A 13833-nucleotide genomic window follows, 5' to 3' on the forward strand; every position below is an offset into this window, starting at 1 on the left:
AAATAAAATGCTTTTCTTGACTGATGGGCCAGCAGGTATCGTAGATGTCACAGCTAAAAAGCATATATCTAGTCCATTTACCGGCTGTGGGCTATACTTTTGAAGGTGTTTACCAGTTTATTTGTTTTGGGGTTTTTTTTTTCACTTGTCTGATTATTGCTAATGACGACGACTGAACAAAAAAAAATACAACTGGTTACACATTATCATCAATAAGTCATTACTTATTACTAAAACAATAACTACAACTAGACTGTAAGCTTCGAGGAGCAGGAACTCTCTTCCATATAACTGTCCTTTGCTGTGTACATCTACTATTGCTATGAAAGTGACAAATTATAGTACCAGGAAATTTTAGACACTGTCAGATAAGTCTAAATCATTGCTTATTTTACTCATAGGCCTAGAAAAAACAAGTTAACTGCAATAAAACTTAGTCTGTGGCAATGAGAGATGCTAGTGGCAGAGAGGGCAGGGAGATCACATCACCAGATACATCTGCCCCAATATATCTGTTACTATGTAGGCACGACATTTTAAAGATTGGTGACTCTTAATAAAATTCAGTTACTAAATGATATGGGCTCAGTAGAAGTCATTTTAGTCTACATCAGAAGTGCCTCTGCATCTCTGAAGGATCCCATCTGACTACAATTCAACACTGAATAATTTTCTGTGATCAGTGCTCTATAGGGCCAGCCTAAGGGTATCTGACACCCTAGACAAACTTTCAGTCATGTACTCCAAACCCCTACCCCCAGGTGATCAGCTTCTCCCCACTTCTTTCCCCCCTGCCAGGCCTATCCCACCCCTATTCATACTCTGTTGCTGCTGCTGCTGTGCCACCATCTCCAAGTATGCCTGGGCCTTTGGCACTAAACAAAACTCACCATGACCAACATGAGGCCTTGAGCACCTGCACATGCTCAGGCCTGTCTTATCCTGTCCCCTTTAAACTTCCTGTTTGGGAGGGGGTAGGAGGACATGGCAGGCCTTGACCTGTACTGTGCTGCTGCTTAAGACACTGCACCTGCCGCTAAGAGTCTTGTTTAGTGATGCAGACTGATGCACCGGTGCTGCTCTCTATTATGCCACTCTAGGCACCTGCCTACTCCATCTAGGGGTTAAGCTGGCCCTGCCTGCTCTTATTAATACACTACCTCTTCCACACAGTTGCACCTAATACAACTTGATCAGATAGCTTCATATCATAGGGAATAGGCTGAGTTAGTCTTTCTTTAACTCTCATTACATCCAAATGACTTGTTCCAGTTTCTCAAGAAAAGAAGATATTCCATAGATGCACTGAAGCAAAACTAGGACAAACTGCATCTCTTATGACAGAGGTGTCTGCTGATCTTACCCTAATATTCTTGGCAATGGTAATTGTTAATAGGAGTTGTTATTTCCATTAGCCCAAACACTTGTATAAGCTCATGTTCATCATAGGATCTCAGGAGATTGTTATGAGCTCTCACAATGATGTAGCTAGTATCAAATATAACTCCTAAGGATGAGCTGCTGAATTCACTCCATGATTTTGCACATCAAATACCTTGCATCCATTGTGAATCCGAGGCTTCATTAACGGTGTTGCGGTGCACAACTCAATGGCTTCTGGCTCATGAAAGATGACTGTGGGAAGAGGCTCTTTCCGAAGAGTTAAGACATTCAGCTTGGTCTTTAGCATGGTCTGAAAGTGCTAAAATTAAAAAGTAATAACTCAGTTAGATTCACATGGAGGGGCATTTTCAACATGACATCCAAATCTGATTCCAGAGCCAGACATGGTCATTTTCGAACCAGAATTACGTCTGTGTTTTTGGTTCAAAAACTGCCCGATTCTAGATGTTTTGTACTCAGTGCATCTTTAAGGGCCATTTTCAAACAAAAAACGTACAAGGGAAAAATGCACCAAAACAAGCCATTTAGGATGTCTAGGGGCCAGCAGTCTTAGTAAACTGGCCACACAGACATCCCAGCAGAGCACTGGGGCAGCCTAGAGAGCACTGTGAACACATCACTTCATAACCCCCTTATATTGTACAGTGAGCCCTCCAGGAATAGCAAAACAATGTACTGTACCCAACTGTATACCACTACAATAGCCCTTATGCTTGCAGGTTTCACCAATATGTGAGTTCAGTAAGTATTTTCTGGTTTTGGGTATACAAAGTGTACCAGTTAGGGTGGGATATGGGCCTGGGTCCCCTTGTCTAGAGTCCACTGCATTTATCACTAGGTTACTCCAAGGACCTGCTTGCTGCTCTAAGAGGAATGGAAATATATCTGCAGCTGTCAAAGTCTGGTATGTACTGTCACTTTCTTCTCTTAGGGGGGGAGGAAGGAGATCATGCCTTTACCCCTCCAGTAGTCATCTGGTTACTTTGGGCACCTTTTTGGCACTTAGTCATTACTGAAACAAGCCTTGTCGAAAACATCCTATTTTTTGCCCTATACATTTTTACAATGGTCCATTATCACAAAAAAATGTACAAATTGTAAGCCCGCCCTAGGCCCGCCCAAATCACATCTCCAACATGCGCCCTTGAGATTTAGGCAAATTGCACAGAAAAACATCTTAAAAATGAGTTTTGTAAATAGTCATTTGGATATTTTTCTCAACCCCCCCCCCCCCCCCCCTTCCATCTGCCGCTTTGTGCTGTTTTTTTTTTTTTTTTAATTTTATTTTCTCTGTTCTGAAAATGAGCTCCACATGATATTAGAAACCTGCTTCTGTAGTCATTACATAAGTTCATTATTATACAAAAAAGCCACAAAAAAAGTATTAAGTGTGCTATGCAGTACTTTTTGCAAAGAGTTATTTACGAGTCGAGTTAAGGGGCCCTTTTACTAAACCATGATAAAATTTGCAGTTACTGTGACTTAACATAGCTGAAAATTTTACACAAAGTGCCAATTAGTGCTTGGTACCTGGCCATAGTTAACACAGGAGCACTTACTGCCTCCTATTTAAGAGACACTTCTGCATTAAGGACTAGATTCTATAAATCACGGCTAAAAATTTTGTGCCAAAATGAAATTTCCCCTAAGTGCATTCTATAAAGTACGTCTTAATTTAGGCATACTTTATAGAATAAGCCTAAATTTCCATGTAGTTTATAGACTCTGCCAAGTGCCAGTCTGAACGACTAAATTAAGTCGCAGGCAGTTACACCAAGTAAATGCGCAGAGATTTTAGAAATGCACACAACCCGCCCATTGCACACCCATGTCCACAACCTCTTTTCAACTATGTACCTAGAATTTACAAAAAGCACATTATATAACACACTTAGTTCTGTGAGTAAATTCTAATGACAATTAGAGCCAATAATTGCTTGTTAATTGGCAATTATCAGCACTGATTGGCTTGTTAGCCAATTAGGTTATGAGCACTGTTGTGGAATACGCTTCAACTTTCAATGCGACAAATCCTGATGTGATATATAGAATCCGGGGGTAACTGTGCAATAGCCAGATCACGTGCAGTAAGTGTAACACTCTAGCTGGCTAATGTTTCCACACCCATTTTTCACTCCCTGACAGAGAAAAATCTGAAAAAATTAGCAACACGCGCTTTACTACACAGTAATAGGCAAACTACCACAAAACCCCTCAAAATAGTCACACAGAAGCCTGTTCTGCATGTTAAGCACATATGTGCTTAACACACTTTGGGGTCCATTTACTAAGGTGTGCTGAAAAATGGCCCGCAGTAGTGTAGGCGCGGGTTTTGGGCACACGCAAAATCACTTTTCAACGCACCTGTCAAAAAAGGCCTTTTTAAAATTTTTGCAGAACCCCTCCGAAGGGACACCACCTTGTAAGTGGTGGAGGGGCTTCCGTGTTTCAATGACTCAGAGGGCTATGCTGAAGGGTTACCCATATCAGACAGGCCTCTGAGGAGAAACCAGACAAAGAGTGTCCCAAATTAGGGAGAGAGGAAAGATGGTGACCTGAAGCTCGTACACTCAACGGCCCAGCTGTCCTCTGAAGTTCAGTTTTTGTTCACTTGAAATTTCCTCTCTGCATTGCAGTTGCCTTAACAGAGGAAGGGGACAATGGGGGGTCAGCCGCCGATGACCAGCGTTTTGTCCCCTGTGCAGCAAATGTGGGACCGCTGTGTGACGAGCTGCCCATAGATGACTGGGTTGATGAGTCCTTTGATTAGCGCCGACGAAGGAGCGTCGATGCTCTTGGACCTAGAAACAACTTCATCGCTCAAAAATCATTTAACCACCATGCCCAAAGGAGTGGAGGAGTGAGTCAGGAGTGTATGCTGAAACGGAAGTCGTTTGCAGCTGAACCCGTGTCGGCGGTGCTACTCCTAAACCCTTAAGAGTTATCAGCTTGGAGTTTTTGGCTCCCGTGGAGGTTGCATTGAATGTCATCTGGAGGGTGCTCCAGGACCTGACGGTGGTAGAGAATGACTTTGCTTCAGATATAGTCTTGTTAATGAGCCACATGGATAATCTAATCGAATCCTTTGAGAATATACAGCAAATGAAGTTCTACTGAAGTAGGAAACGGTTAAGATTTGAAAATGATAAAAGACCAGAAAATTTTGAACAAAATGAATATTGTTATAGATGATTAATATCGAGATTGTTGTTTTCCCAGAGTTCCGGGTATGACTCCTAATGTTTTTTTTCCTCTGAAATGATTCCTCTTAATATATTAATTCAAAAGGAGTGAAGCCTGTGAAACTGGGATTACTTTAATCAGCGGGAATTGGATTGGAGATTCAAGGGTTTGTATTGTTAAACAATTTCTGGTTTTAAAAGGGAAAAAAAATGAAATCAGGTGTATTACTTTCACTAATATTGGACAATAAGTATGTTTCCAATGAAATTGATGGACTATGCACCGTTGTGGTCTTGAAGAAACCAACCAGATGATCAATGTGGAATAATGATTTAGATAAATAATAACTGGGGATAATCGGGTTAATACCACGTTTTCTTTGTTTGCTGTTGCTTAAATTGATCTCCTTGTCTTGTTTCACTCTCCCTATTTATTTTGTGGTCTAAGAAAGAGAAAGATTGTATAAAATCCATTTATCTTGTTGAGATTGTTTTTTTCTTCTAATATTGTTTTAATGTACAATCATCTCTGTTTTACTGTTTTGCAAGTGATCCTTGTAAAATGAAAAAATTATAAATAAATGATTAAAAAAAAAAAAAAAAAAAAAAATTTTGCAGAAAATGGACATGCGGCAAAATCAAAATTGCCGTGCGTCCATTTTGGGTCTATGACCTTAACTGCCAGCCATTGACCTAGAAGTAAAGTTTCACATGGTAACCGCGTGGTAATGACCTACGCACGCCAAATGCCACTTGGTGCACGTCCGATACGCACGGCAGAAAATAAAAATTATTTTTTGGCTGCACATATCAAATATGCGCAAAAAATGAAATTACTGCAAGAGCCACGAGGTAGCTGTGCGGTAACTCCATTTTGGCGCGCAATGGGTGCGCGTAGACACTTACACGGCTTAGTAAAAGGGCCCCTTTACTAAAAGAGCCCCTATAATCTGAGTTCCAAAATCAAGTCCCATAAAAGTGGAATCTATTAAACAGCAACACTGGGGCACAACCTTTCGGCAGTCTTCTGCCCCAAAGAAAATGTACATATTTCATAAAAATGAATCAAATGTTATATAGAACATCTATATTTTATAGTACAGAATGTGAAGGTTTCCTTTTTCAGGAAGGATCTTGTCAATTTCATTAAACATTCAGAAAAATTTAACAGACAGCTTCCGGGGGGGGGGGGGGGGGGGGGGGGGGGGGAGGGGGGGAAACGAGTTAGAGCAAACACTAATGAAGATCATACATTAATCATACCACATTTAATCTTCAGCTCATCAGCATATTTATTACTTGAAAGAGCACTTGTCAAGGCAATCATTTTTACATTCAAAGCAGATACATGCACATGCAAAAGGTCTGATTCAGAAAGTCGTGTATTAAGGTTTTGCGCTAAAGCTCAGGACATGTACGCTCCCCCATAATCCCCTTAAACTCTGCCTCGGGACACACCTTCAGGCATCACACATACTTTTATACCTATCAATAGTGTATGAGACTACATATGTAAATTATACACATGAAAATGGCCTTATAAAATTATTTCCCTTGCACTTCCCCTCCCCCCCTCTCCCCGGAAAATGGTTCTAAAAGATAGATGCACTGAGCACAAAAGCATCTAGCAAATGGCAATTTTCGCTACTGGATTGGATTTAGATGTCGTATCAAAAACGCCCCTGCATGTGTCCAATAATGCCTGGCCGACACAGTCCATTCAAAGTGAATGGGCTGTGTCATCACTGCCGCGCAGCCTTGTAAAATGTAAATGTTTTCAAAAGGGTACAACTTCCATGATGTTTCTGAAATTTGGAAACCCTTCCTGTATACATTGCCTAATTTTCAAGAGTCTCTACTCCTCCAAGCTCCTCATTGTATGCCAGAGAGACTAAAGGGACCAGCAATTAGTTTCCATTAGTATCAAAAACTGTGTGACTCCATCAGTTTGGAAAGGTTTTTGTGAAGACTGTAAAACAGAGCTTTGTGAGACAAGCTAAGTAGTAGTTAATTGCACATCTGAATCATGATACACATGCAAATATTTAGTAAAGCATGAAGTTCATTTTTAACTACTCCCCCATTCATTTTCATGGATTCATGTCCATGTTAAAAGGGCTTTTTTTTCATATTCCATTCATGAAGAATACTGCAGGTTTTTAAAGCACATTTCATGCATTTAATGCCTCCTTCAAAATTAGAAACACCATATTTCAGACTTGTGTTTCGATTTTTTTTCTTACTATCTTATAGCCAAATCTAAGGGCCCCCTTTACAAAGCGGCGGGTACCCGTACCGCCACTTTCTTATGCATTATTTCAGCACTACCACAGGAGACCAGCGGTAGTTCCTGCCTCCAGCAATGGTTTTAGTGCCAGGGGCCTAGCCAGCGGTAATTGAGCAGCACCGAATGCTGCCCAGTTACCAGTGGGTTAGCGGAGGAGCCCTTACTGCCTCCTAAATAGGAGGCAGTAAGCGCTCCCCCGGGAAATGGCCACGCGGGAAGTGGTTCATACTGCATACTGCTCAGAAATGAAATGAAGACTTCACATTGAGTTCCTGTTTGGCTTTAACCCAAGTCCCTGATGAAAGAGGAGTCGGGCGCGTTCAGGGGAAGCCAGATTCGGCCAGAGCAAGGGCCGATGAGAGTGAAGTGATAAATTGAGAAACATATTGCACATTGTTACAACGTTAAGAGATAAGTTCACGTTTTGAGTTATTTATTCGTTTTAGTACTATATTATTGGCTACAGCACACACAAATAATTTAAGAGTGGCCCGATGAAAGAAAGTGCTATACCACTTGGCAAAGGAATGTATTGCCTTGAATACTGGTTGTATACGGAGGGCACTCTGTTAAAAACAGCAAAGGAAAACGAAAAAAGTATAAAGAAAAGTATCTTTGTGTTTTATGAGGGTGGTAGCTCAATTTATATTACAGCATATTTAGTCTTGGTTCCAGTATTATATGGTCACTTAGCGCTTGGCCATTTCCTTTTTAAAAGTTGTGAAATAACCCATTTGTCCAAGAACTGGTGCATCAGTATTCAAAAGCACTCTTCTGGATAACAGTACATGCTATCTAGCTAAGGGTTAAAGGGAAGTGGGAAGTGGACCAATGACTCCAGGGAAGCGGGATACTACTACTACTTAACACTTGTAAAACGCTACAAGGGTTACGCAGCGCTGTACAGTTTAATAAAGAAGGACAGTCCCTGCTCAAAGGAGCTTACAATCTAATGGACAAAATGTGCAGTCAAACAAATTGGGGCAGTCTAGATTTCCTGAATAGAGGTATAATGGTTAGGTGCCGAAGGCGACATTGAAGAGGTGGGCTTTGAGCAAGGATTTGAAGATGGGCAGGGAGGGGGCTTGGCGTATGGGCTCAGGAAGTTTATTCCAAGCATAGGGAGAGGCGAGGCAGAAAGGGCGGAGCCTGGAATTGGCGGTGGTGGAGAAGGGTACAGAGAGGAGGGATTTGTCCTGTGAGCGGAGGTTTCGGGTAGGAGCGTAAGGGGAGATAAGGGTAGAGAGGTAATTAGGGGTTGCAGATTGAGTGCATTTGTAGGTTAGTAGGAGAAGCTTGAACTGTATGCGGTACCTGATCGGAAGCCAGTGAAGTGACTTGAGGAGAGGGGTGATATGAGCATATCAGTCCAGGCGGAAGATGAGACGTGCAGCAGAGTTCTGAATGGATTGAAGGGGGGGATAGATGGCTAAGTGGGAGACCAGCGAGGAGTAGGTTGCAGTAATCAAGGCGAGAAGTAATGAGAGAGTGGACGAGAGTATAAGGTACCACTTTATTCACAGACTCGACACAGTACTGTGTTTCGGCCACAGGCCTGCCTCAGGAGTCTTAAATGATCCTTGGTACTAGAAATCAGTCTAGATGTCAAATGGTCTTGAGAAAGACCTTTGTGATGTATCACAGATACTGTAGCGTCTCTGTGTAGTCTATATTAGACAAAACAATGTAGCTAAGGGGCCCTTTTACTAAGCCGTGCTAAGACTTATTAGACCACTCCAGCTCCCGAGGCAAAGCACAGCGGTTTACAAACCTAGGGCCCCTTTTACCAAGCTGCGGCAAAAGGGGGCCGGCACTGACATCAGCGCCTGTTTTACACGCATGCCAAGGTCCCCTTTTAACCGCAGCTGGTAAAAGGGAAGTCTCATCTTCCTGCAGGAAATGGCTATGTAGCACGTAAAGCACTTGGTGCATGGCCATTTCGGGGGAGAGCCCTTACCGGCAGCCATTGAGGGCTCCCGCGTTAACCCAGCAGTAACTGGGCAGCACGCGGCATTGCCCGATTACTGCCAGATACATTCTGGCGCTAGAAAAATAAATACATTTTTGTAGCGCCCAAAATGACAGAGTACTAGGGGTGGGAAGTACCACTGAGCTGCTGCAGTAGCCTGGCAGTACTTCCTGTATAGCGAGCGGTAAGCCCAGGTTGGGCTTACCGCTTCTTAATAAAAGGAGTCCCCCCACAGTCATAAGAAAAAGGAAAGAAACACCATTATTTGATAGAAAAGATATCCATTCATACAAAGAGCAGGGATAGTGAAGTCAAAAAAGATGTTACATGCTATAGTCTCATGCTGGAAAATCTGTCACCCCGGGGTCCCAGAAAACCTGCTGAAAAGGGAAAACTTTCAGGTTTGTTTTAAAAGATTTCAAATAGAGTTCAGAGTGGAGCGAAAGCTGGAGAGCATTCCAGATAAAAGGGGAAAGGAAAAAACACACTGTGTCTTGTAGATACATAACGGGCAAATTTGGGGCTAGGAAGGACAAGGCAATGATCATTATTGGAGCGAAGAACACTTGCAGGGGAATAGGGCATAGTGAGATGTGGAAGATAAACTGGTAAATGGGCTTAGTGCATCCCAACATGGAACTTTCCTGGGCGCTAAGCACCGTTCCCACTAAGCTGAGCTGCCAGTGTGGGGGGGGGGTGGTGTTTCAATAATGTGTTTTCAATTGCTAGGGACAGACAGGTTCCCTGAAGTCTTGCAGAGCTTGCCTGTCTCTCACTATTGAACATAGGATAATCAAACCACCCGCCTCCCCCACACCGACAGGACTTTAGGTGGCGGAGCCCTGCTCAGTTTAGGAGGGAACAGCTGTGCTGAGCCCATTTCTAGCATGGCCATAAACTCTTATCAATGATTTTATTTTCTGGCCTTCCTCTATTAAACTCTTTTTCAGTGGTAATGCTAATAATGCTAAAGCAGAAGCACTTACCGCCTCATGTTTAGTTGGCACTAAGGGATCCTGCCTGAAGTCTGCTTTATTCAGTTAGGGGTCCTTTTACTAAGGTGCGCTGAAAAATGGCCTGTGGTAGTGTAGACGCATGTTTTGGGCGCACGCAGAATTATTTTTTAGCACACCTACGAAAAAATGCCTTTTTCTAAATTTTTGCAAAAAATGGACGTGCGGCAAAATGAAAATTGCCACGCGTCCATTTTGAGTCTGAGACCTTACCGCAAGCCACTGACCTAGCAGTAAAGGATCATGCGATAACCGGGCAGTAAGCCGCATGTCAGAAAATAAAAAAAAATTTTCAAACCCATGTAGCAGACACGTGCCAAAATTGAAATTACCGCAAGGGCCGCACAGTAAATCCAATTTAGCACGCGTAGGCGCCTACGCAGCTAAGTAAAAGGGTCCCTTAGTGCATGCTAATGCCAGCACACTAGCTGAATAGCACTTCCACACTCATTCTCCACCCCAACACGTCCCCTCCAAAAAGTATTTAAAAATAAATACAGCACAGTTAGGGCCAGATTCTATATAAGGCACCTAAAAAGATCTGTGCAGTAAACATTTCTGCCTAAGCGTATTCCATACACGATGCCTAGATTTAGGTAAGATATATAGAGGCATATTTTCAAAGCACTTTGGGAGGCTAAGTTCCATAGGTTTCTATGGAACTTTGGAAGGCTAAGTGCTTTGAAAATATGCCTCATAGAATTCACTTAGTTGATATCCCAGGGGTGAAAACTATCAGGCTCATTTTCAAAAGAGATGGACGCCCATCTTTCGACACAAATCGGAAGATGGGCATCCTTCTCACAAGGTCGCCCAAATCGGCATAATCAAAGCCGATTTTGGACGTCCCCAACTGCTTTCCGTTGCAGGACGACCAAAGTTCACGGGGGAGTGTCGGAGGCGTAGCGAAGGCATGACTTGGGAGTGTCTAACACATGGACGTCCTCGACCCATAATGGAAAAAAAAGGTTGTCCCTGACGAGCACTTGGACGACTTTACTTGGTCCTGTTTTTCATACAACCAAGGCTCAAAAAAGGTGCCCGAACTGACCAGATGACCACCGGAGAGAATCGGGGATGACCTCCCCTTACTCCCCCCAGTGGTCACTAACCCCCTCCCACCCTCAAAAAATATCTTTAAAAATATTTTGTGCCAGCCTCTATGCCAGCCTCAAATGACATACTCAGGTGCATCACAGCAGTATGCAGGTCCCTGGAGCAGTTGTAGTGGGTGCAGTGAACTTCAGGCAGGCGGACCCAGGCCCATCCCCCCCCCCCACTACCTGTTACACTTGTGGTGGTAAATGTGAGCCCTCCAAAACCCACCACAAACCCACATCTAGGTGCCCCCCTTCACCTGTAAAGGCTATGGTAGTGGTGTACAGTTGTGGGTAGTGGGTTTGGGGGGGGTTGGGGGGGGGCTCAGCACACAAGGTAAGGGAGATATGTTCCTGGGAGCAATCTGTGAAGTCCACTGCAGTGCTCCCTAGAGTGCCCGGTTGGTGTCCTGGCATGTCAGGGGGACCAGTGCACTACGAATGCTGGCTCCTCCCATGATCAAAGGGCTTGCATTTGGTCGTTTCTGAGATGGGCAAACTTGGTTTCCATTATCGCTGAAAATCAGAAACGACCAGGTCTAGGGACACCATCTCTAAGGACGACCTACATTTCTCGATTTGGGCAATCCAACCGTATTATTGACATGAAAGATGGACTTCCATCGTGTTTCAATACAGTTTTTCCCGCCCCTCCATCAGGACATTTTGGAAGGACGTCCTCAGCAAACCTTGGGCATCCCTTTCGATTATGCCCCTCCACATGCGTCCATTTATACCACAAAATGCCTATTTCCCCATCCATAGCTACGCCTTCTTTGAAATGCGCGCTTTAGAATTTAGGCGTAGTTCATTACAGAATCCACTTAGTTATGTGTATAAATTCTAATTATTGCTAATTAATGCTTAAGTGCTGTTAAATATGCTGATTGGCTTGTTAAGCCAATTAAGTTATGCATGTTGTTATACAATGCGCCTGGATTTTGGCTATATAAAATCTGGCCCTTAGAACTCAAATGGCATAACTAATGCAAAATGTTTTACTAAATACTGCTGTAAGCCATTTTCCTATGTTAAGCGTGTTTTAGCACGTAACACAATTTAAAAAAAAGGACCTTAAGGGTTGCTGACTGGGATATTCAGCAGCATTATTCAAAGAGTGCTTCCAATATACTTACAGACCCTGTCAGCACTATCCCTCTGACTCTACAAAAGTTGTCAAAAATTGCACATACAAATTTAGGCACGTTCCCGTTTGTGCATGCTATTTTATAGAATAATGAGCCAAAAGCAAGCAAATATTGGCTCTAATTAGGCTTAATAGGAACTTACTCGCATAAAGTTAGGTAGGGGATCCATGCCTAACATTTATTCGCAGTCGAAAAAAAAAAAGAGGATGCAGAAATGGGTCATGGGCATTTTGGGGTGGATCGGGGGTGTGGTTTTGAGTTACATGCATAATTGTAGAATAACCATGCTCTATGCATAAATTTAAGTGTGTGCATTTGCACCACGTTTTCGTTGGTGCAAATGGCCACACCTAAATTTACATGTGACCTCTGCGCTTAAGCATTAACTCCATAAGCCACGCCAAATGTTAGGCGTGGCTTATAGAATACTGCTTACACGGGGTTTTTTCGGCACCAAATTTTTAAAACATTATACAGTGGGGGAAATAAGTATTTGATCCCTTGCTGATTTTGTAAGTTTGCCCACTGACAAAGACATGAGCAGCCCATAATTGAAGGGTAGGTTATTGGTAACAGTGAGAGATAGCACATCACAAATTAAATCCGGAAAATCACATTGTGGAAAGTATATGAATTTATTTGCATTCTGCAGAGGGAAATAAGTATTTGATCCCTCTGGCAAACAAGACCTAATACTTGGTGGCAAAACCCTTATTGGCAAGCACAGCGGTCAGACGTCTTCTGTAGTTGATGATGAGGTTTGCACACATGTCAGGAGGAATTTTGGTCCACTCCTCTTTGCAGATCATTTCTAAATCATTAAGAGTTCTGGGCTGTCGCTTGGCAACTCGCAGCTTCAGCTCCCTCCATAAGTTTTCAATGGGATTAAGGTCTGGTGACTGGCTAGGCCACTCCATGACCCTAATGTGCTTCTTCCTGAGCCACTCCTTTGTTGCCTTGGCTGTATGTTTTGGGTCATTGTCGTGCTGGAAGACCCAGCCACGACCCATTTTTAAGGCCCTGGCGGAGGGAAGGAGGTTGTCACTCAGAATTGTACGGTACATGGCCCCATCCATTCTCCCATTGATGCGGTGAAGTAGTCCTGTGCCCTTAGCAGAGAAACACCCCCAAAACATAACATTTCCACCTCCATGCTTGACAGTGGGGACGGTGTTCTTTGGGTCATAGGCAGCATTTCTCTTCCTCCAAACACGGCGAGTTGAGTTCATGCCAAAGAGCTCAATTTTTGTCTCATCTGACCACAGCACCTTCTCCCAATCACTCTCGGCATCATCCAGGTGTTCACTGGCAAACTTCAGACGGGCTGTCACATGTGCCTTCCGGAGCAGGGGGGACCTTGCGGGCACTGCAGGATTGCAATCCGTTATGTCGTAATGTGTTACCAATGGTTTTCGTGGTGACAGTGGTCCCAGCTGCCTTGAGATCATTGACAAGTTCCCCCCTTGTAGTTGTAGGCTGATTTCTAACCTTCCTCATGATCAAGGATACCCCACGAGGTGAGATTTTGCGTGGAGCCCCAGATCTTTGTCGATTGACAGTCATTTTGTACTTCTTCCATTTTCTTACTATGGCACCAACAGTTGTCTCCTTCTCGCCCAGCGTCTTACTGATGGTTTTGTAGCCCATTCCAGCCTTGTGCAGGTGTTTGATCTTGTCCCTGACATCCTTAGACAGCTCCTTGCTCTTGGCCATTTTGTAGAGGTTAGAGTCTG

At 43.3% G+C, this 13833-nt stretch overlaps 1 protein-coding gene across 1 annotated transcript in view; it reads right to left on the reverse strand.

Annotated features, from left to right (window-relative positions):
- PID1 (phosphotyrosine interaction domain containing 1) overlaps positions 1-13833 on the reverse strand; it is a 221081-nt gene that overhangs the window by 90365 nt on the left and 116883 nt on the right. Inside the window, exon 2 of the mRNA XM_030216226.1 lies at positions 1556-1702. Coding sequence (XP_030072086.1) covers positions 1556-1702 — 147 coding nt within the window. The remainder of the gene's footprint in view (positions 1-1555; positions 1703-13833) is intronic.

Source organism: Microcaecilia unicolor, chromosome 10, assembly GCF_901765095.1.
Source record: "Microcaecilia unicolor chromosome 10, aMicUni1.1, whole genome shotgun sequence".
NCBI lineage: Eukaryota > Metazoa > Chordata > Amphibia > Gymnophiona > Siphonopidae > Microcaecilia > Microcaecilia unicolor.